This window comes from Harpia harpyja, chromosome 6 (genome assembly GCF_026419915.1).
Source record: "Harpia harpyja isolate bHarHar1 chromosome 6, bHarHar1 primary haplotype, whole genome shotgun sequence".
NCBI lineage: Eukaryota > Metazoa > Chordata > Aves > Accipitriformes > Accipitridae > Harpia > Harpia harpyja.
In genome coordinates this window covers 56,762,423-56,786,978 of record NC_068945.1, presented here as the reverse complement: position 1 = coordinate 56,786,978, position 24,556 = coordinate 56,762,423, and the positions used below count along the sequence as shown (strand labels likewise).

General features: G+C 41.3%; 1 protein-coding gene across 2 annotated transcripts in view; it reads right to left on the bottom strand.

Moving 5' to 3' along the window:
* RELN (reelin) overlaps positions 1-24,556 on the bottom strand; it is a 307,068-nt gene that overhangs the window by 37,095 nt on the left and 245,417 nt on the right. For both annotated transcript variants that reach the window (XM_052789505.1, XM_052789506.1), the window contains exons 32-44: positions 21,655-21,813; positions 19,601-19,789; positions 19,108-19,381; positions 17,545-17,685; positions 17,272-17,449; positions 15,716-15,800; positions 12,300-12,482; positions 10,664-10,835; positions 10,479-10,581; positions 7,750-7,979; positions 4,780-5,000; positions 3,606-3,753; positions 16-274 (exon numbers count right to left, since the gene is read on the bottom strand). In XM_052789505.1, coding sequence (XP_052645465.1) covers positions 16-274; positions 3,606-3,753; positions 4,780-5,000; positions 7,750-7,979; positions 10,479-10,581; positions 10,664-10,835; positions 12,300-12,482; positions 15,716-15,800; positions 17,272-17,449; positions 17,545-17,685; positions 19,108-19,381; positions 19,601-19,789; positions 21,655-21,813 — 2,342 coding nt within the window. The remainder of the gene's footprint in view (positions 1-15; positions 275-3,605; positions 3,754-4,779; positions 5,001-7,749; positions 7,980-10,478; positions 10,582-10,663; positions 10,836-12,299; positions 12,483-15,715; positions 15,801-17,271; positions 17,450-17,544; positions 17,686-19,107; positions 19,382-19,600; positions 19,790-21,654; positions 21,814-24,556) is intronic.

Here is a 24,556-nt window from a genome sequence, read left to right as displayed (position 1 = left end):
CAGAGGTTTCCTTACCTGGTCGATTACCCAGGGACTGTAGAAATGCCCGTTCTCGGATGGTTGCCACCAGCGAAGCCGAGTGGAGCTGGAACGGGCCTTCAAGGGAATTTCCAGGGCAATGTATCGTCCCACGTTGCTGGAGTTACTGAAGAGGAACTCCTGGAGAAGGCTCCATGTGAGGCCCCCGTTGAGTGAATACTGCAGTAGCACAGGCTGGCTCCTGGGGTCTGGCACCCCCTTGCCACATCCCAGTCTCATGAAGAACTGCACAAATCTAACAGAGGGAGTAATTACTGGAAAGATTTCTTTTCTGCAACATCCTAGATAACCAACGAGAGAGACTTGGAGTTTGTCTATTGACTAGCCCCGTGATTTCCTGCTGTAAGAGTCACCTGTAGGAGATCTTATGATTTCCTTTTTAAAGCCTCCAGAATAGAAGTAGACAGACAGGTGGGATGACAAAAATTCATTTTGTCTGTGTGGTAGTTTGCCAGGCAGAAGAGGCTGAACGAAGCTGGTCATTTATGTTTTGAGCTTTTGTCTGCACAGCAGGTGGTATTGCAAATATCAGAAACTTAATTCTGGGTGAAATTTTTATCTTGTAGCCCATGAGTACAGATTTTAGTGGCAGAAAAGCAATGGTGCCCTAAGTAGATCATAATTTGCTATGAATTTGCTGAAATGCTTAAATTCAAAATAAGCATCCTGGTTTTCCATTGGCATAAACTAGAGAAAATCTGGACAGGAGAACAAAGCACGTTTCATTTTCAGGGATCATTTTGTCCATTTAGTCAGCCTGGGAAATTTGTCTAAATCACATTGCTTAAATGTGCTGGCTTCCCTGAAGCCAGCCCAAGCCACCCAGGGACACCAGCGCTTTCATCCCCTATTTAATTGGCTTCTCCAAAGCAGCACAATAGACTCGTATCAAACTGTGAAATTCTTCCCATTAGCTGATGCTCATAAATAGCTCTACTATGCACTTGGAGTGGAAGGAACTGCTGCTGTAATGATATTTACCTATTGGACTCGCAGGGATATTACAAGTATTAATTCATGTTTGCACAGCTTTTGCACAGCTTTAGAGTGTTGTATCTGTTCTAATTATTATTGCATTAGTGCTGCCTGGCTCACTGTTAAATGAAACGGTGCAAAAGAAGTTTTATATCAAAAGTCTTGCTCTGGTTTGATCTGCAGGTAGATCCGCTGGGAGTGGAGGCTGCAGAGGTGCTGGGCAGACAAAGCTTCAATAAAACACCAGACCGGCAAGTCAATTAATTCTAGTCCTCGCTGTGACTCATGGTTTCTCTTGCTACTGTATATAACTTCCTTCGCTATAGATTATACCCACCTCCACATCCCAGACATAACATATTGCTTGTGCTGTAAAGGAGCACTGGGGACCCTCATGGATCAACATATCAACTGTAATGGCTTGGATTCACTGCTGGCAAGTCTTTGTGCCTCCTCAGATTTACTCTGACATTCACCACATAATTCAAAGGAAATAAACCCAGGTGACCTTGTCTCTGTAGAATCTGCTCTCTGTGGATTGCTATTCTTTTATCTGAATTTTTACTACTATAATAATAACCCACTCAAATATAGGTAACATAACGTCTAGCAGATTAAAAAGTTAGTAATTTTAAATATCTCTCTTCTCATCCCACAGATATTTTCCAAAGGTTCTGCCTGTTTTGAAATGGAAAAGCAAAGTTTTTTTGTAGATCTAGTAACACTAAAATGTGTGGATATTCTTCTAGTAATTCAGAATTGAAAAGGATTTGATCAGGTGCGATACCTAAAATATGCTGTCCCTACTGGTATTTCATGCTGTGCAGCTTCAGCTACTGGCATCACCATGATGGTGATACACTGTCCCCTGTGTTAAATTCTTTAAAATGTAGATGTCATGGGAGGGGACAGTGGATTGCAGAGTCCACTCGCAATCCCCGGGTGCTGAGCGGGGCTTGCAGCACCAACAGCACTGTTCGCCTGTGTACTTCAGGGGATCTCCTTGGAAGAAAAGGGGAGGTTTTAATGTGACTACTGAGTCTAGTACCCTTTAAAAGATCCACTAGAAACGCTGGTTCTCATAATTCCTGGCATAAATTGAAACGTCTCCCCAGATCTGTTGTGCTTTGCAGGTGGCCAATAGAGTCAGCCTGGAAATTAAGAAAATCCCACTGCAATTACTTTAGGTTGCTAAAGAGCAGCCCCCAGCAACGCCGCTGCCGTCTGCCTTGCTGTTCAGAAGAGAGCATACAGTTATTTGTTAATAACTGTTACTTTTCATCAGCGTATACAAGAAATTAAACGTACTGCTTTGTTTTCCTTCTTTTACTAAGACAGAAGTAATTTATGTCCATATAACACCTTGAGGTCAATATATGCAAATCCAGCTACAGACTATCACGGAGAAGAGATAAATGACAGTTCTTTGAACATGAGCAGTAAGAAAAACATGTCATTTAGACTAATGGAGCAACTTACAAGATCTCTTGTATCTTTTGTTAAAAAATTTTTAATTTCAGAACGGTATAGGAAATCAAATTAGTGCAAAGAATTGATGTTTGTGTTTACCAAGTTCTGAAAAAAGTTTGCTGTAAGGAATCTTACAAATTCAGTACAGGGATCTTTAATATTACACCTCACTGAGGGTTAGCTAATTGCTGATCTAAAAAATATAATGGTTAGAAATTAGGTCGACTGGCCATGAGGCTCTGCAATTAAACCATTATTTAAAGCTTCAATGCTAATGAAGACAAGCCATAAAGAGATGAAGTGCCTATTAAAGTGTTTCCCACAGAACATTAGAGAAGAGTAGGGTGTTTACAAGAGATCAGTAGAGAAAAGTCCCAGAGAAAATGCAATCTCTCTGAAGTAATAATATAAGGATATAAGCTAAGATACTGAATAAATTAGAAAATTATGCCTATTTGTTAGCATGGATGCAATTAGAATGTGGTTTAATTTGTATTAGTGTAAATTTTTTTAATGTGGCTTGCTTAGCATGTCTCACTCATCAGATATCTCCTCTGCAGGCTGTTATGATACAACAGAATCTCTAAATACACTAAAAATATTTGTTTTTCAATTGCTGTGCTCAGTGTAGCTGATGACAGCTTGCTGGGAATTTCTCAGTGAATTATTGGAAAGAAATGTGCACAGTAAGAAGAAAGTAAGCTTCAGAAATGAAAGAATTATGAGATGATGAATGTGAGAATTACACTGGCAGCAGATACTCCTGTTTCAGCAATGGTTCATAATACAACAAACTGTAAGACAAGCAGAGCATGTGACGTGCAATTTATTTCTCATGTTATGCATTTAAGAAATAAAAACTTGCATAAACTACTGCAGGTGTGGCATCAGATCCTGGAGTTCTTATTCAAGGAAAAAAGTAGCATTTAAATGGTTAATCCCATTAAAGTTCAAGTTAAATTTAATTTAAAATGGTAACAGTGGTTAAAATGGAATATTTGCTAGAGTAAGGACCACAGAATATATCAGCTTGCCTTTACCACAGAAGTACCACATATGTATTATTCTTCAGTATATTATTTCTTCAGTGAAATCCTGAAAGAACTTTGAAATTGTGTTACCTCGCTTGTGACAAATCTAGGTCTCGAGTCATCAGCATACGTAAGCCTTCTTCATTAAAGAAAAGGTTGTTTCCTCCAGACATGATACCGCATTTCCTTGATGGCTTTCCACCACTTACAAGCAGGAATCTATCCGACTCCAGCTGACCTGAATACACAGTAAATACATATTTATGATTTAGTCTGAAGCGCTCCTTCTGCAAGAGTACTATTTCCAGAGGAGGAGAGCTAAATTAAACATGACATGCAGAGTGAACAAACATGCAGTGTTTCTGATGCAATGTTTTCTAGAAAACTGCCATGAGTCAAAATAAAATAAACAAAATAAACACAGAAGTATGAAGTTTGGGTCATAGTCTCCAGTTATTCACAGGATTTTCTACTTTTCTTCATTTTTTTTAAAGATAACAACAAAGTACCCAGGTCTGTAAAAGAAACTTTGAGTGCCATGTGGTAGCATGCAAGCAAGGGCTGGCAAAATTGAAAATGAACAGCAGCACCTATGAAGGGCTGAGTTTGGTTTACAGGTGCTGCTTTATTCAAAACATGCTCTTCTTGCCATGCTTGCTAGCGGGGGAAACCTCGAGGTGGTTTTAGAGTTGTGTGTGTGGATGCTGTATGTACCTAGGCACACATGAGGCTTTGAGTTCCCTCCTGGCATTGCTCGCTTGGGGTCTGCTGTGCCTGCCAAGCGGTGGCCCTCACCACTGAGACACATGGTCTGCTCTGAAATGATGTTTGCCCTATTAAGGCCACTTAGATTTCCCTTGTAGTGAGAAACCACATAACCTTAAAGCCCTCCGTTGTTTGCCTCGCTTGCATGCATTCTGTCTGCGCTGAAGTCAAACTACCATCAAACTGCCATTTTCTTCTAAAATTATTTTCTACATGCAGTTTCAGGAAATTCTGTTTTGACGAAGATTTTGTATTCCAGCATTAACAACTTCACAAAGAGTCAAATGCTCCAAACCAGACAACTGATAGCCATCAGACATTCACAAACCATGCTTGAGAATGACATCTAAACTACTCGGTTTATGTGAATACCTCCACAGCATAAATTACATTCAGAAGCATGCAGCAGTGAGGAAGACTTTGCTGTTTTATCCCCTGAGTGCTGGGTTCCACTAAGACAGGCAGAATTCAGACACCCCCCTCCGCCCCAAAGAGATACCTTCGAAATCATCCTTAAGGAAGTCAGAGTTCTTGGTACTTATTTTGCAGGTTGGCCCAGAGTACCCGGGGTCACAGATGCACTTTGTGCCATTGATACAGCTGCCATGCCCATTGCACATCTCCTCGCACTGCGGGCCGATGTACACGTTGTCAATGGCCCAAGTCACTGGCTGGGATCCAGCAGGGTAAAATCCTTGGTACCATCTGAACCTTGCCAACCTGAAAAAGGCATAAAGTGTACTTACTTTAAATAACAGTTCCATCTTTTTTGTATTCCATGTATACACCAAACTATGCATATATATAGTATTCTTTCTGTTGGAACTGGCTTGATAAATAGCTACACCTAATTCCTTCAGTACCTCATGCATCTTTATGTTGACGTTTAACCCAAGTATGGACAGAAATAAAACTAACATTATTCATTAGTTGTAATACCAAAACTGAATGATGGACTTGAAAATGGGGTTTGAAATCTAACCACTCTTCTCTTCATCGTTCATGGGGAGGATGAATGGCCATCATCTGATGGATTTCCTTCTGCTTTGGTGTACAGTGTCTGGGTCAGACTGGGCTACTTTCACCCTCTCCTGGAGAGTGAAATCCTACTTCATGCTGCCACCCTGCCCCCAGGGAGACCACCTGTGGAGCTGGGGTGGTAGGATCTCACCCTCAATTATGCGGAAAGAAGACATGATCTGCCATGTCACCAGGTATTCAGCTTGCTTTCGGGCGGCTTAATCTTAAACCAGACTGATATTGCAAGTTGTTAATTTAAACTATATTTTCCTTTGGGTGCTGTCCTGTCATTTTTAATTCACCTCCTAAGTGCTACTCACATCAATGCTGCATATAAAGAGGAACCGACCAGGGAAGGAGGGAAAACAAATTGAAATGGGGAAAAACACTTGAGAGACTAATTTTATTCCCAATTGAGAAAACGTTTTAAAGGAGGAAGGAAACCAGAAGAGTGAGAAGGGAAAAGCACTTAATTGCCTTGCATGTTTAATGTGTCTTGTTAGAGATATCTAAGTGCAGCAGGTGAATCAATAGCACTGGTAGCTGATGAGGTTTTTTTGTCTTGATTTGCTAAAAAGGAATTTTTGTGAGGGGATTCAGGTGATAAGGGATAGCTGATGGGTGGGGATACTACTAAGAGTTTCAACAAAGATACCCGAGAACCAGAGTCCTGCTGGAAGTCAAAAACATTTTAGTGCACCCTGAGGTGAAGGACACAAGTGTGAGGCTGGAGGTGTTGTAAGCTCCTCTTCACAGGCGATCTCTGCCCCAGGGGCTGGATTCATCCCACCCGAGGCACGTCAGGTCCTTCTCTCAGGCTCCTTCTTGGCAAGGGTTAAGCATGACTTGTGTCTGAAGCAGAGAGTGAAATACCGGTCTTGCTGAAGTCAGTAGGGGTTTCTTCACTGGCTCAACAGGCTCTGGGCTTTTCCTTCAGGACATAAGTGGACTACTAAGTTACAGCTGTCTGCTGAGAACATATGTTAATTTCCAAAATAACATATGTAGTGGAAATAACTGAAAATGTCTTCATCTTCATTTAAATATAATCACTTGACACTTTGGGGAACAAAAGGCTGGGTTGTTTTTATAATTACACAAGGAGTCAGGTTTGGAGTTTTTTTCTTGTTATTCCAGTGGATTCTGGTGGAGAAAATCCCCCTTCAGCCCTCTGGCCCAAGAATTTCATGGCACCGAATGCTCCATGGAAGCTGCTCTGTGTTGCTGGGTTTGGCTGGCTATCAGCAATTGGCTTCTGGCCTCGCATGTTGGGCAAGGAATAGGAGGGAAGGCAGGTGAACAGGACATAAACACTCAGGAACAGAGGACTAAAAATACCTGGAAGGCTTAACTGAGTTAGGAGTCTGCACAGTCAAAATTTTCATTTGGAGGGATGCATTGGTAGTTGGGTAAAGGGTCAAATGAAATTCTTTTGGGCAAAATCAGAAGGACAAATGAGCTGCTGCAAGAGATGGTTACCTATTCCATGCTTGAAATGTTAACTGTCATAAACCAGAAAATTCACGTTTAAAATTTAAACATTTTCTTAGATTATTAAAGATCCAGGCTTTCCAGACTTGGTTCTCATCTCTTATATAGGTCTTTTGATATTTTCAGAGGCACATATAGGGCCACTTATTTAGTAGAGGGCCCATTGCATGCAGTAGTTTCATACTCAGTCTCATAGTTGCATAGCTCATTTTCATTCATACATGCTACGGTTTCATCCTTAATGATGTGATCTTTTACAAAAACTGAGTTGATGCTAGAAGACAGTTTTCCCTGAAAAAGTAAACAGTACGGTTTTGTACTTTGAAAAGTTACATATTATTATGCCTGCTAGCACATACTGCTTTTCTATGCTATGTATCTATTATCTTCCAATCTGGTTTGTTCCACAAACTTCCAGTTTCTGAGTGACTGCAGCAGTTAATTTCTCAGAATCAGAGAACTTTACAGCTACAAGAGACCTTGAGTATTTAGATCAGTCCATTTCCTTACACTGAAGTAGAATAAAGTTTATACTAGCTCACATTTTACTGCATTTTCTAATGGATCTCCAGTTTCATGCAAGAATATCCTTGATGAATTCAAATGGCTAATGCACTGCAGTAAAGAACATTCAAAGCACTTTAAGGACAGTCAGTTCTGGATTAATTTTACCAGGCAACACACTTTCATAAAAATGTCACCGATGATTAGATCTACGGATAAATAGGAAATTATCTGTGGTTATTCTGCATTAGTGTTAGGCCCAGCATATTTTTGGGAATCACCTGAACACTAACTAACATTCGGGACAAAAAGCAGAGAAAAATTGGTCATCTGGTCTGCTCTAGTGCCACAGTTCTTATGCACCACTCTTGCGCTGGGAGAACATTTTGGTTGGAAAACAGAAATAAAAACAAACCAACAAGCAGCTGGGCAGGAATAGGAGCTGGACACTTACCCACAGAGGTGCAGTTTTCCAAAGTGAATGACCTCCCTTCTCCAGCCCTGGGTGGTGCCTGCGTAGTAAGTGCTACTTGGGTGATGCTCAGTGGAGCACAGGGAGCTGAGGTGGCTGCTGCTGCTGTAGCACAAGGGGAGCAGCAGGTGCCAGGTTGCCCCCAGATCTCGTGAGAACTCCAGCTTTACTGGGTCAGCAGAGGAGCTATCAGTGGTGCAGCCAATATTGATCTGGAGGCCAAGACATGAAATGCAGAGAATGACATAGGGCAGGCTGTGGGACTCCTGATCACTCCTCGTCTTAGTCAGCCTCCCCCATTTGGTTTGGTATTTATTTAGCCCAGGAAAATGGTGATTTGGAAACTCATTTAACAACTGGGGTGATGCACTCAGAACATGAACATGAACTCTTGCACATTGCCCTACCAGTACATGGGCATACTGCACTCTGGCTTATCATAAAATGAATGTAATATGAAATCCCCAACTACTTCTACTAAGAGAAAACCATAAAGTTAATTAGACAAAATCCCAAAGGAGAGTTGCTAACATTGCTGGAGCAAATGCATGAGCTCTTGCAGTCCGCTGGCAGGTACTGAAGTAATCACAGCACCAAAAAAATGTGCATTTTTAAAACCAGAAATATTAAAACAAAATGTGCAAACATGAACTTTTTATTAATTGCTGAGTTGCACTGTGGTCCTCTTTTATGTTACACTTCCAAAAAAAAACCCCTTATGCCACAGGTTGTGTGCTGTATCACTTCAATATGCTCTTCAGCTTTCATACTCTCTACCCCTTTGCTCATGTATAGCAGCAAAGCCCTAGGAGACAGCATTAAAAGAGTATTATAGCTGGAGTGGATTTAGATTCAGTGTCACACAAAACATAGTTTGGCAGTGTCAAACTTCTCATGGTGTTCGTAGAAAAGGCAGAAAACTTACATGCACAACTGTTCTACTGCCAAAGAAAATATAAAATGATGTTTTGTACAGAATCTGAGACCTCTTAAGACATATTTTCTGCATGCACCCGGTGCAAATTAGTCTGCTTTTCTTTCACACTGATATTAAGATGTTCTTTTAGTTTCAAATTGCTTATATAAAAGAAGAAGAATTAGTTCCCTTACAGGGTGACTCTGTCATATAAAATAAGATGTACTATACTTACCATGCAATAAATAAAAACCCATTGCTGATGTAATACAAAGCCTGTACTAGAACTATGAAACATTTTGGGGTTTTTACATATCTTTGTAGTAGAAAATAAGTGTCTTTCTGACATGCTGCTCTGTAATGAAAATCTATTTATTTCTAAAACCCAGTAATACTTAGAACTGTGCATGAATGTTGAAAACGTATCCTACATCGAATTTCCTTCATCACTGCTCAGCGCACATGCATCCCATCAACCTACATTTGACTAGAAGCGTTGTCTACTCATCTGGAAGCTTAGAGAAATGCTTGACCCAATATAGGTTTTGACTCTTGAGACATAGAGAGAAACTCTACTGCATTATGCATAACTTCTTCATTTATACTAATGTCCTCAAAAACGTGAGCTGAAAACAATGTTCTTACCACGTATGGGAGTAAGAATGTAGATTTTATGAGGTTAATGCTCTGAAGACTTATGAATGTCTTAAAGTGACCTCAAACATTTTTGTTCTACAGGCTGTAATCTATATTTTAAAACAGAAAATGGTTTGCATTCAATAATTTATAAATTAGTTGCATGACAAACTGAAGCGTGCATGAGTACACAGCTAAACCTAGTTTTCTTGGAAAACCCTTAGTATCATTTTAGTAATTGTTTATAAACCGGTATCATTTGCTGTTTAACGCTACAGCATGCTACATCTTTGTTAAAAGCAGCCTGGTAATTGTGGCACGGCAATTTACATGAAAGATTCTTTTACAATTTCTCAATTACAATATAATGACCCCTCTAAACTAATACATACTAGGCTAAATGGTTACTCCCTTCAGTAGCTGCCCTAGCCAATGCACAGTTTAGATTTTAGGATAAACCAGAAACACAGTTTAATTTAGACTATGTGTTGTCATTGGGGTACCTGTTTCCACTGACTATATGAGAAGCAAAAAAAATATGCTCCTTATTCATGAGGTTTAGATAACTCCCTAAGGTGGGATGAATTCAGGCCATCATGGCCAAAGAACAGCTTCCTCTAGGGTGTCTATGAAAGCATGGGTAGAAGCAAAAGGAAAGCAGAACCTTGGCTCTCTGAGAAAGTACAACAGTGAAGTTAAGCCAGCAGGTAGGAAAAATTAATTTCTAGTGTCACAGATGAAGTTGTAGCTTTCCACTGGGTCAGCTCACGGAAATGCTGCACACTTAGCCTGAGCAGGCTGTGAAGTGGCAATATAGACCCTCATTATATTTTGCTCATCATCTTGTCTGCCAGTGGTGACTCTTCAACTCGTAGGACATGGAGTTTAATGCTATCCGTGCAAGTATATAGGCATGGACAAAGTAGTAATTTAGGCAAGAAAGTAGAAGACTTTGAGGCAGAAATTTCCCTTATCTGTGTATTAAAAGCTTCATGATACACCTACATGAGGGAGAGTAATATCAAAGCAATTACAGGGGAGATTAGACAGGCTTCTCTACTTGGCAATCCTAACAGCTCAGCAAATACACCAAAGAGCAGAACATGAAAGAACAGAACTCTCCAAGCAAAAGGCAAAATAACTTTCTGAGGACAAGTACCTCAAATTGGATTATAGTGTTTTCATTTACACTCAGGTCCCTCGTTGTAATGGAGTGTTCTCCAACTTCATTTGAAACAAATACCATAGCTGAATCTTCTTCCCTGTAAAAAAAGGAAAGGAGTACTTTAGACTCAGTTTATTACACAGTCACTTCTTTCTAATTTATTGCTGAGAGATGCTTACGGAGCTCCTTTAGATGAATATGGGCAATAAAGCCCAATGTTTCCACCAGGATAGAAAAACCAGTTGTCCTCTTTGGGACCAAAGTCAAATGTATCCAAAAGGATCATGGGATTCTTTAGGTTATTTCCATCAATAATGAAGTCATCAATAATCCAGATTTCTTCTTTTTTGCCTACAAAGAAAAGCGGAACATTCCTATTAAGACCTAATACTACTATTATTAGAGAGAAGAACAGTAGCCAGTATTTATGGATTACATGGAGAAAAGGGTGCTAAAAGCGTGGCTTCACTATTTTCATTTTCCATGAAAATGGAAATGGAAGATATAAAATTTTCTTTTTCCATGAAAATAGTCCCCATACTGGTCTGCAGCCTGACCCTACAGAATTAACTTTTATTCCTCTAAAATTTATAGAAGTCACAGCAAACTGAAGAGTGAAAAACCTGTGTTGAACAATTATCTTCTGTTAAAATCACATTTACTTTGAAACTGTAGCATCAATGTCTTCTTTAATTAAGAATCGTCTAAATGAGAAGTTGCTGTACAGCTCAAGCAGCCTGAAAGGATGATTTCATTCTACACCTTTTTCCTTGCACTCAGTAGCCTGTGTTTACCTGGCAAGAGCTCTTCAAGAGAGAAGGCATCTCTGAGTGACCTTCTCTCCAATGGATTATGAAATCAAATATGTCGGAAAACTGGTGATTTCAAACTGGAAAGGAAGGATTAGATTGCCAGATCTTTTGTGTAACTGTTTTTTTCATCTATCTAAAAGTCTTTGTGTTGATCGGAGAAAGTTAAAAGGCTTCTTTTAAATAAAATTACTACTTAAGGATAACGTCTGCAAGAAAAGTTCAGTTAAATGTATTAGGCAGGACCCACCAGAAGAATGAACTGGAACTGGATTCTTAGGACTGGATTTCAATTTGATTTTTTGTTAGAGGTGTGCTAGGCATTTGCCTGCATGGAATAAATTGTTGCTGTATCACTGTGTCTAAATGATTGCTGGAATTCTTTAGAGCCCTTAATGTCAGCTCCTGCTAAGAGATGTGCTCAAAGTAACTGAGAGCAGAGGAGAGCTTTCTTCAGCTGGCACATCTTCTGTAATCAGGAGGAATGAGCTGCGTTCCTCTTGTGGTTTTCTACAGTCCTTTACAATTTAATCAAAAGATTAACTGCTCACTACATACTCTTTCTAAATGGCTTTTTAATGCTTAGTTAATTCTGAGCAAGGTAGGCCCAGATCCCATTTACACTTGGGACACTTTTGTATAATTGGAGCATTCTAATGGGGCCTCAGTGTAAACGAGAATCAGATCCATTAAAAATAATGAGAAGAACCTGAGTGAAGTTAACTTTATTGGTGTGGCTTGATCTCCCAGTCCCTCCAGGACCAAAGCTGATAGTCCTCTGCACACAGTCAAGGGGTATTAAGTTAAGGTATTTTCACTTTAAACCATACAGCAGCTTTACAAAAACAGTAAACATAATCCCGTGATAATTTTAATTGAAGGAGTTCAAATACAAGAAAACATGATTTAAGAGTGTCTATTATTGTTGAGTTCAAAAATCTAGCCTCCTACAGATGCTTAGCTGTACAAGTGTGGACCTGGAGTCCCATGGGTGTCTCTTCCTTACCGTTGTTGTAAGGTTGCCAGAGCCTGAACCGCGTTGCATTGCTTTGGGCTGCATAGGGCAGAGGAACATTAATAAAGAGGACATCTGTAGTCTGCGTGAAGTAAAACTCATCTATCAGGTGCCAAGTGATGCCACCGTTGACAGAATATTGCAGTAGGATGGAATGAGACCTCTCAGGGGTGCCTGGAGCAGAGAGCACATGCATTTACATTCATTATAATCTGGTTTTAAAAAGCACTAGCTCAAAAACACTTCCTCAAGTGTAAATACAATTAGGTTACTCTGACACCTATTACAGAGTATGGGCTTCCTTTAACAACAACTTAAGCTGTTGAGACATTACATGTGTATTGTACATATACGTGTTCCTGTGCTTTCCCTTGCTTGAGTGTCTGCAAAATGCTAATAAATTAGGGGCTAAATTTACATTGCTGTTCATTACATGTACGGTCACTGACCTCGTTTTGGCTGATAGAGTTAATTGTCTTTCTAGTAGCTGGTATAGTGTTATGTTTTGGATTCAGTATGAGAAGAATGTTGATAACACACTGATGTTTTCAGTTGTTGCTAAGTAGTGTTTAGACTAAGTCAAGGATTTTTCAGCTTCTCACGCCCAGCCAGCAAGAAGGCTGGAGGGGCACAAGAAGTTGGGAGGGGACACAGCCAGGGCAGCTGACCCAAACTGGCCAAAGGGATATTCATACCATGTGACGTCATGCCCAGTATATAAACTGGGGGGAGTTGGCTGGGGGGCCGGATCGTTGCTGGGGAACTAACTGGGTATCAGTCAGCGAGTGGTGAGCAATTGCATTGTGCATCACTTGGTTTGAGTGTTCCGATTCTTTTATTATTATTATTTTCATATTATTATTATTATTACTATTATTACTATTATTATTATTATTATTTTCTTCCTTTCTGTCCTATTAAACTGTCTTTATCTAAACCCACGATTTTTACTTTTTTTCTGATTCTCTCCCCCATCCCGCTGGGTGGGGGGGAAGTGAGTGAGCGGCTGTGTGGTGCTTAGTTGCTGGCTGGGGTTAAACCACGACAGTCACAGTTAATTATTTAGATGAGAAGCTATCTCAGTGTTATAATTTTTTAGATTAGAACAAACCAGCTCTTTCTACCACAGACATTTTTTAGTAATTCAATATTTATTTGTTTGTTTTTCCCAGGTACCAGGCATTATCATCACCTTCTGCAGCACCCACAGATAAAGACACAGTCCTTATCCTCACAAATTTATAGTCTATGGCTCCGACTGCAGACACTGATATGAGCACATTCATGCCCAGAAATCATATAATTGATGGAAAGCGCTGAGGATCTTTATTAGCATGTTTTAACAACAACAAAAAAGCAATATTCTGTGCTTTAAGCTAGGCCTAAAAATCAGTGCTAGAACTGAGAGTAAAATTTGCATTTTCTGACTACCAATTCCTCCTTTTTCTGCTTAAAGCTCTAAAAAGTCAATAAAGGCTATTTACAGCCCTAGCTATTAACACATGCTGATTAAAGACCAGCACTCGCACTTGATGCTGGTTACCCTGCACAAGTTCCATTCCCAGTGTATGTTTGGTCCGTGCCTGACTTGCTGACTAGGAACATCAGCATCTGAGTGACGGTATCTCTGAGCTGAGTTCTCACTCAGACAAATTTACACTCTCTACTCCCTTCGTAGTGTGGCACAGTGATGGCATGTCCCCAAAAACTCAGTCTGAGGGCAGGAACTAGCAGCAGAAAAGGACTAAGGGACAGTTTCTTCATCCCTGCCTCACTATGCATTACTGTGCAAGTTTCTCCCATGTTCTGTTCTTAAATTAACCAAATTTGCTGAAGCCAAAGTGCCTGATGTACACACTCCCCCTCCACTCTGCTCCAGCGCAAAGTCTCCAACCACTGCATGTGGAACAGAGCAGGGAGGAGGTATTTGCAGTCAGGAGCTGATTTCGGCTTATCTGTGGCAATTAACAGTAAACAACACACTGCTCTTAATGCTTACAGCTAGAGATGTGCCCAGCTGTATTGATTTGCATCCAATATTAGGGAGCTTGTTGGGACTAAGTCCTGGATCCAGGCCTAGGGCTAGCAAGCCATATACATTTAATGAGAAAAGATTTGTCCTGGAGTTTCACTGCTTTACCTCTTGTGCGTCAAGTGTCAAAACCCAGCCTTGAGCCTTTGGCTATTCCTGCCTTTCAGAATGATGTTTTTACTCATCATATTTTTTAATATTTTGGCAAGGATCATATGTAGAAATATTTTCAAGGCACAGTTCTGTAAAAGAAGTCTTCACAAAGATTGTGCTTTTAAACATGAAATATTGGGCATGTTATTGTTTTGGGGCATGTTATGTTTCTGGCTGTTACTGTTTTCTCTCTTTTCCATAAGTACTTAAACAATAGTAATAAATAGCCAAATATATATGATTAAATGCCTATTAAAGAGCTACATTTTTACTTGCCCATACAGAGATTTGGCTAAGATATTTATTTAGGAAGAAAGAGGTGGTTCAAAACTATTTTCATGCTGTCCTTTGGCAAATGGCAAGTTGGTTAGGGTCCAGTGCCAGAGTGTTGAGCTTCCTGCAGAAGCTATGAACGTCTTCCACCTTCCATCAAAGGGAGAGGAGTTTTTGCATGTTGAAGGTTCAGACTGGAAGTGCTGGTTCTACAAGCAATGCTGGGAAAAACTTCTGAAATTGCCTGGCAGTGACTCAAACCCTCAACCAGGTTATTGGGTCTCCACCATGTCACTGCTGACTTGGATAAAATTATTTTGCAAAGCCAGAGATGGCAGGACTTGGAGCAGGGTAAGACTGAATCATTGGCTCGAAAATACTTGTACTAGAGAAACTATCTCAAGCTTGTTACACCAACGTGTAAACTTGGCTTGCAAAGCCTATTCTTCATACACAATTAAATAGAATTATGGAGTTTTAGTCATTTCTAAGATACCTACTAGGAAGTCAAATGGTAAGAGCTTTTAATGCAGTGGACTGAAGCTTGAAAATGAAAAACCCTGTAGTTCACTATCAGTCCCTTAAGTAATCTACTATAGGCCCCATTTTATGACTTAAAAAACTGATAAATTCATTTTTTTCCCAACATACTGCAAAATCTCTAAAAAATCTTGAGCTATTTTGTTTCTCTTCTGCTCAAAGACTGTACTAGCTGTGCTGGTTTTGACACCACCACAGTTTACTTTTTTCTTAGGAGCTGCACAGACGGCCATGTAGGCTGGTAGCAAGGTAGGGATGATGCAGAATCCTAAACAAATTCTGACATTATCTACCATAAACTGATGAACACGTACACTGAAGTTGAAAATGTAAATCCATATTCTTTTCTGTGATGCTGGTATGTATGAATAAAGCTAGAGAAGTGATAGGAAATCAACAGTGATCTTACCTTTGGCAATAAATTTAAATGAAAATTGGATGTACACGGTATTAGTGCAATCTAGATCTCTTGAAACAAGCATTCTCAGTCCTTCCTGCAAATACAGAATATATAGTGTGAATCTCAGTTCCCACTATTGAAGATGCTCTGCAGCTTACTATTGTCTGGACATTGTCTGTTACTGACTGCCGGTGGCAGCGAGAGAGGTAGCTCTCTGTTCCACACGTTCTCCCAGGCAGAAAATGAGGACAGTGATAGCCTTGGCAAAGTGAGCCATAGTAATGGAAAGGGCTAGATAGAAGTGTGTGTCACCACCAGAGGCACAGCTACGTGATCAGGTACAGACACAGGCACAGCTCATTCAGTTCATGCTCTGAACCACTGGGATGTGAGCTGATCTGCAAGCGCTGACTTACTCAGACGTTGAGTCCAAGCTAGTATACTAATTTTTTGGGCAAATTGTATAGTAGCCAAGGACCCTAATTTCCAGGCAGGAAGACTCCTCTCTAGGAGCTCTTTTCCGTGCCTCAAAAAATATTTTGTACAAATATCCTCTTCTGGGGCAACCTCTTGACTTAGAGCAGTAAGGAAAGGGAGCAGACAGGAAACCTCATTGTGACCCCTAAGGTCCTGTCCATCTCTACAGATGAGCTCAGTGTTGTGTGGATCCTGGGGCCAGAGCCGGTCCCTGTTCTGCAGAGATCTGGCAAACCACCTCTCAGAGCTTCCCTCTTTCTCAGACCCATTCCCCCAGGGGAACAACCTGCAGGAACAACCAATTCAAGTTTTAGACAATTCGCATCCTGTGATTTGTGATTTAAATGATCTAAAGAGTTGAACTGGAACCAAGGTTTTGCAAAGAAATATTTCTAAAAAATTAATTTCTACACCAAACATTATTAAACTTTGCATTTTTGGGGCACCTGAATTCACGGTGTCAAATGAAGACTCATGTGTGAGCTTAAAATTTGTGTGCTTATGTGAACAAAAGTCTTTCTATTATGTGTTTTGTTGAAGAACTGACAAGTTCAGAAAATATGATATTTCCTGGCCTTTTTTAACCTGTAATTAACAAAAAAATTCTTAAAGAGCTAGAAAACTTCAAAACAATAGAATTAAGTAAAACACAGGCTAGCTACATAAACACTGATTACATAGACTACAGTGCTGACTGATTTGTATTATTCAAAATACTCAAAAGCCATTCAGGGGATTTCAAGACACAAACCCAGTTGATTGTAATGTGTACCATATTTCCAAATCACTCACTTGGCCTCAGGAATCTCAGCCGCAGTTTCATTCTTTTCCTTTGGTGGTTAAGGAGGAATTTATACCACAAATGAAAGTAATAGCCAACAAACAGATGAAACCCATTTGTTCATAAGAAACAACTGTGACAAACATGGTGCATATTTAGGGCAAGAAAAGACAAGAAAAATGAAAATGTCAAATTCTAGCCTAAAGACTTTGACATAAACATATGGGGGGGAAAAAACAAAAAATTTACGTTCTGTTTTTAACTCTACTGGTTTTTATTCATTTTTTCAGTGTAAGTAATCTCTGACCCCTTTAAAAATGAGAGCTGTTCCAGACTTGATGGTGTCACCATTCAGGTTTCCCCTCTCAGCACCGTAGACCTCAGGCCAAAGGTCTGGATGCAAGTTACCATTGAAATCATCCTTCAGGACAGACGGCAGAGGAATGACAGGGACACAGTACGGACCACCAAAGCCTCTGTCACACCTAACAACAAATTGGGAGGAAAAGGTGTTATCCATCTGGCCTAGGTAAAACACAACATCCTTTCTATGAAGCAGGTTAAGCAGGTTGCTACTTACACACAATGACCTGCATCACAGATGCCGTGGCCTGAGCACATCCAGGGGCACCCTGTAGCCAGGACCACATTATCAATAGCCCAAGAATCAACACCAGAAGCATAGTTGTACTGAATCCATCTGAACCGTGTTCTGGGAGAGCTAGAAAAAAACAGAGTGAATGTATTTCAGGCTTCAAAATGTCTGCTCCACAAAGTGCTAAATAATAAAGAAAATGCCATAGACTTTAGGAGAAGAAAAGCATATTAATAAGCATGACTCCCTGTATTTGCAAAAGATTAATATTCCAGTTGAAACTGGAAGTTTCAATTTCTCAGGTTAGTTTTTAGGCAAAATTCCAGCAGACTCTAAAGGAAGGTGCCCAAATTGAAAACCAAGAAAGTCAATATTGCTGCAACTCTTGCTGGTCAGCAAAGTGGCTGAGCAGAAACTATTGGCTACATTAGCATTCCACAGCTCCATGTGTTGCTAGTAGAGTTAAAACAATATAATTGCTTCAATAAAGTAAGAAGTAATGAAAGTTCATTTTTACTAAGTGTTGTGTAAGGAAAAAACAATTACATATTTTCATATATATAACAACGTATGAATATATATGTACAAACATGCACATGCATACACACTGCTGTGATTGTTGACTGCCTTGTCAGATGAGGAAAGTATTTTGGGAACAAAAATCTATCAAAATCCTATGGGTTAGATAATCTTGCATTTGTTCAGGCAGGAAATGTGCTGTGGAAAACGCACAGAGAATTGCCCTCAGACTTTGACAGGATCAGGTTATCATTATATTTGTGAAGAAGATTCTTTGGAAGAAGATCTGTGGTCCTCTGGAGCGAACTATGGAATTAGAAACTAATATGTGAACCCCAGTCCCAGTTCATTTACTGTGTGCCCATTTTTTAGCACTGTGTTTTCTTGGTGGTGAAATTTACAGAGGCAATGTGTAGGGTGCTTTGAAGAATTACAGAACTATTCAGAATAATGGTAAGCAATATCATAATCACCTGTTATCTCTAAACCAGTGCATGGTTTTATTCAGAGAGACGGATGCCAGCATATCTGCCACATCCATTTACAACCATGTGATATCACTAGGAGGCAGGCAGAACTCTTCCCGGTCAAAAGGGCGGAGGTGGCACATCCAGTAACATGTGTTTTGACTTGCTGAATGCCATGACTAACTTGCCTAAATGTTGGACGACAACTTATATGCAATGACAGAAAATACTTTTATATGAAAGGATGGGTCAGGGCATTAATTCTTGCTTCTTATTGGGTAAATGTTAGAAAAGCTTGGTGTAGCATTCCTGTTCTTGCTGTCATAGATTATAGGCAAGACTTAAGAATTCACTCATCCAAAGTTGTTACTTCCTTAAGTTCCTGCAGTTCACACTATATCTGATGTAATATTTTGAAGTGAAATTTAAAATTCTGATGGCGTGACAACACACATTGAATAATTTAAAAGACATGCAGAAAACTCCCAAGCTGGGGGATGTTTGCTCAAATTAGATCAGCAAAATCTGTATCATGCTAAACAGCCAGAAGAGCAGTGCTTACTTGGTTGAGGGTGGGAGGTAGACTGTAATTCTCTTCCAGTTTTGGAATCTTTCTGAAGTGTAGATGGAGCTCTCCGTGTAGTGCTGACAGCCGATGGTTGGAGGGACGCACTCCTCTGTCACGAGGTGCCAGTCTCTCCCATTGTTTAAAGAATACTGCAGGTGAATGCTATGGGAATTGCTGTATGGCTTGCTGCAACCCATGCTCAGCTCAAACTGCAAGAAAGTGGAGGCTGATACGTGGAAGTCCCAAGTCTCCGCATAACGAGGTTTTCCTAAGAGAAGAGAAAAACAGACAAAAAAAGTATACCTTATGCATATGCTTTCAGTAGTCATTCAAACGTTATCTGTATTTTCACCTTTTTTCAGCCTTCTCTTTCCTGCAGATTACTATATAACTGATCTTTTCTATAGCTCCCATCTTGTAAAAACTTGACCATAAATAATTTGTAAAATAGACTCGTACAAATGTAGCAATGTTTGGTGACACATACCAGTGTTTTCACTGAACATCAGAGCTGTATCCATAGACAGGCAGTCGATGTCTACTTGACCTCCTTGTATTCTGTACCAGCTTGCTTGTAAATCCACAGTTCCATCAAATTTATCCTGGAAGCCAGTCTGAGAGCTGTCATTCATCCCAATAAGGACATCATCCAAAGCCCACTGAGCTGAATGCTTCCCTACAAAAAGCAGAATGGGCAGGTTAGTGGAGTCTCTGTAAGTTATTTTTTATGCCCATATCCTGTGTTCACCCAGTGAGCACTGCTCAGTCATGTAGACTGAGCGCTGTTAAACAAGACTAAGTCATTGCTCAAGGATGAACCTGGACTCTAGAGTATGTTTCTATTTTGGATAAACACAGGTATTTCCCTCTTCATTTCTCAAGCTTCAATGCCTTCATCATCATACGCTCTTCCTGTGTTTGAATGAGACACTCCCTGAGCCTCTGGATTGGGGATTTTCATTTTATGGGTCAAAACCTTCCTGCAGTTCCCCACAGCTAAATCGAAAAGGCCTCTGTCTAGTTCCCAAAGTACCTTTTGTATGGAAGAGGATAGTACACAAAGGAAAATGCTGAAGGCTCATGATATAGATGATATTCATAGAAGTGCTCTTCACTTTCTCCTTCCTGAAAACCTCTGTTTTCTTGCTCTCCAGCCTACAGGCATCTCAGTCTTGGCAACAAATTGTAAGCTCACAGCAACGTGCCAGGACTTTTGTCTTGCCACTATGAGGAATGTGGGTCATGGCTGATAGGGCCACTCTGCACTGAGTTATGGCAGACAGAGGACAGTCTACGAAGGAGTTAATATCTGTAATGAGGAGTGGTTGTCACCTATGGCACTGGTATGGAAGGTGGTATTTCAACCTCCAGTCATAAACTCTCCCTCTTACTAGGAGCCACAGGACTGCCATCAGGTGGTCTTAGAGTGAATGCTCTCAGCCAGGACAGATGTCATCTAGGTGCCCACGGAGCAAGCGGCCACAGGCAGGACACAGGTAGGGAGCAATGGGTCTGACATCGTGCCATTCACCAGTGCAAATGATCGTGGCAGAACAAGGGTCTGTGGTGCACAGCATTTTTCCCAAATGAACTGGCTGCTTAACTAAATCACATCTTTCTTGCTTTGCCTACTCTCTTGTCTAGTGAGGACAATTAACTCCAGCACATACATTGTAAGAAAATGTACGAATAAAAAACAGCCATCAAAATGATAAATGATATCCAAGAAGCTGCATACCATAATTACCTGAATGTAAGCTGTGTGCTTTTCTCCCCAGGGAATTGCTGTTAAAATGTACTCTGCTATATTTCTGAATGTGACCTTATATTTCCTGCAGGGATCCAGGAGCTGCTGTCTTGCACAAAGGCAAGACACTTAAACAGGACACATTTAATAGTGGTAGCGTGCCCCCATGCAAGGTGGTAGCTCTCACAGCGGCTGTAGGTATCAGTCAGCATCAGGGATTTACTTTCAACTGAGGATGCGGGAAGTGGCTGAGTGGGCTATGGAGGGGCAGCAGAAGGCAGGGGAGCAGGGCGCTGGGACACCAGAAATGGCAGGGGATGGGGGTCCTGTTTTGCAGTGTGGAGATATTAAAATAGTGAGATGGGAGCCACCAGGTAGGCAGATTCAAGGCCAAGTTATGCCTCCTCTTCCAAAACACAGAAAAAATGAGATAAAGTGTGTAAGCCATTTTGCATCCCAGGTCACTCTATACTCAGGTAAATCCTCTAATCTTATTTAGGCTTTTCTGTGTAATATTGTTTTCCTCTCCCCTTTGTTATGTCTCAGCATCTTTGGTTTAAACTTAGCTTTTACACAATTTTACTCTCAGCCCACTATTCCACTTGTTGCTATAAAGAAAATCATGTCTGCAGTGTGACTGAGGAAAGCCTAAATATGTTCTTACAGCACCCAACTGTTCACCTTACTGTATTTCTGGCAAGCTGAGGTTTCTGCAGAACACGTCCACACTGAGAAGCATTGACATGTGGGTCATGTAAAGCTGCTTAATGAATTTTTAGGATGGTGTTGCTTACCATGTTGTGGCTGCCACCAGCGGAAAGCGGTGGCAGGGGTTTTGGCCTCCCGAGGTAAGTCTATCGAAACAACTTGGGGTTCCAGGTATGACATGAAGTCCAGCTCTCGCAGCAAATGCCAAGTGATCCCGTTGTCATTTGTGTATTGAACAATAAGCCCTATATTTAAAATTAAGAAAGACAGTTAGTCTGACTGTACAGAGCAAAGGGGGACAACTCTTTAGCCTGTGCTCAGGAGCTGCCAACCCCCGTTCAGTGCACGTGACTTTTGGCATCTCCCCATCCCTTTTGGCATCTCCTGGTCCAGGAGCATTTTGTGGACGAAGTCCTACTGCAAAGGTGATGTGGGCTCACCAGCTGCCACACGTTATCTTGCTTGTCTTCACCAAACTCAAAGGATCAAATCTTTTACTACGTTGGTGAAACTAACGATTGTACCACAGAAACGATAGGAATAATGTGACATTCTTCATATATTCAGTATTTATTTCATGTTGGGTATCCTTGCAGTTTGTGTGGGACACTGAGTTGTAATTCTGATAGCTGGGCTCCCAATATGGGTAGTTCACAATGCTCATGCTACCTATGCAAGCTCACAGCATCCTTAAAAGTTAATTATTGTAGTATTTAGATAATTTAAGATAGTCTTGGTATCTATCACACAGTATGGCAAATACTAGGACATAGCAGAATTGTGAAGTCACTTATGAGCTCATCAAAGGGGATAATACAAGAAAGAAGCACTTAAGTATATTTCTTCTCTTAAAACTCTTCTATACTGGAGTATGTTCAAAGAAAGGATTTTCTTGTGTCTTATACTGGTGCAAAGGAGAGAAGAATCAAACCCTCCCTGTAATCTGTGCTGAAAGATGACAATTCTGAGTCAGTATCAATGTAAATGCCACACATCAGGAAACAGTCCACTGATGTTAAATGATTTATACTGAGAGGAAAATGAAGTTTTCTCATCTACCAGATGTCAGTGGTCTGTCTTCATTGAAAGGTGACATTATAATGGGGGTCTGCTACAGGCCACCCGACCAGGAAGACTGAGCAGATGAGGCCCTCTATAGACAGGTAGGAGCAGCCTCACGTTCACAAGCCCTGGTCCTCATGGCAGACTTCAACCACCCCAATATCTGTTGGAGGGATGACACGGCAGGGCATAAGCAATCCAGAAGGTTCCTGGAATGCATTGGTGATAACTTCCTTCTCCAAGTGATGGAGGAGCCAATAAGGAGAGGTGCTATTCTGGACCTTGTTCTCACCAACAAGGAGGGGCTGGTGGGGAATGTGGAGCTCAAGGGCAGCCTTGGCTGCAGTGACCGTGAAATGGTGGAGTTCAAGATCCTTAGGGCAGCAAGGAGGGCGCGCAGCAAGCTCGTTACCCTGGACTTCAGGAGAGCAGACTTTGGCCTCTTCAGGGATCTGCTTGGTAGAGTACCATGGGATAGAGTGCTGGAGGGAAGAGGAGCCCAAGCAAGCTGGTTAATATTCAAGGATACCTCCTCCAAGCTCAGGAGCGATGCATCCCAACGAAGAGGAAGTCAGGCAAAAACACCAGGAGGCCTGCGTGGATGAACAAGGAGCTCCTGGACAAACTCCGACACAAAAAGGAAGCTTACAGAAGGTGGAAGCAAAGACAGGTAGCCTGGGAGGAATACAGAGAAATTGTCCAAGCAGACAGGGATCAGGTTAGGAAAGCCAAAGCCCTGATAAAATTAAATCTGGCCAGGGATGTCAAGGGAAACAAGAAAAGCTTCTATAGGTACATCAGTGATAAAAGGAAGACTAGGGAAAATGTGGGACCTCTCCAGAAGGAAACGGGAGGCCTGGTTACCTGGGACATGGAGAAGGCTGAGGTACCCAACAACTTTTTTGCCTCAGTCTTCACCAGCAAGTGCTCCAGCCACACCGTCCAAGTCGCAGAAGGCAAGGGCAGGGACTGGGAGAGAGAAGAACTGCCCGCTATAGGAGGGGATCGGGTTTGAGACCATCTAAAGAACCTGAAGGTGCACAAGTCCATGCGACCTGATGAGATGCATCTACAGGTCCTGAGGGAACTTGCAGATGAAGTGGCTAAGCCATTATCTATCATATTTGAGAAGTTGTGGCAGTCTGGGGAAGTTCCCACTGACTGGAAAAGGGGAAACATAACCCCTGTTTTTAAAAAGGGAAAAAAGGAAGACCTGGGGAACCACAGGCCAGTCGGTCTTACCTCTGTGCCTGGCAAGATCATGGAGCGGATCCTCCTGGAAACTGTGCTAGGGCACATGGAAAATAAGGAGGTGATTGGTGACAGCCAACATGGCTTCACTAAGGGCAAATCATGCCTGACAAATTTGGTGGCCTTCTACGATGGGGTTACAGCATTGGTGGATAAGGGAATAGCAACGGACGTCATCTAGCTGGACTTGTGCAAAGTGTTTGACACTGTTCTGCATGACATCCTTGTCTCTAAATTGGAGAGACATGCATTTGACGGATGACCACTCTGTGGATAAGGAATTGGCCAGATGGTCGCACTCAAAGTGTTGCAGTCAACAGCTCCGTGTCCAAGTGGAGACCAGTGATGAGTGGCATTCCTCAGGGGTTTGTATTGGGACTGGTGCTGTTTAACATCTTTGTCAGTGACATGGACAGTGGGATTGAGTGCACCCTCAGCAAGTTTGCCAATGACACCAAGCTGTGTGGTGTGGTCGACACGCCGGAGGGATGGGATACCATCCAGAGGGACCTTGACAGGCTTGAGAGGTGAGTCCATGGGAACCTTATGAAGTTCAACAAGGCCAAGCGCAAGGTCCTCCACACGGGTCAGGCCAATCCCAAGCACAAATACAGGCTGGGTGATGAGTGGATTGAGAGCAGCCCTGCAAATAAAGGACTTAGGGCTGTTGGATGA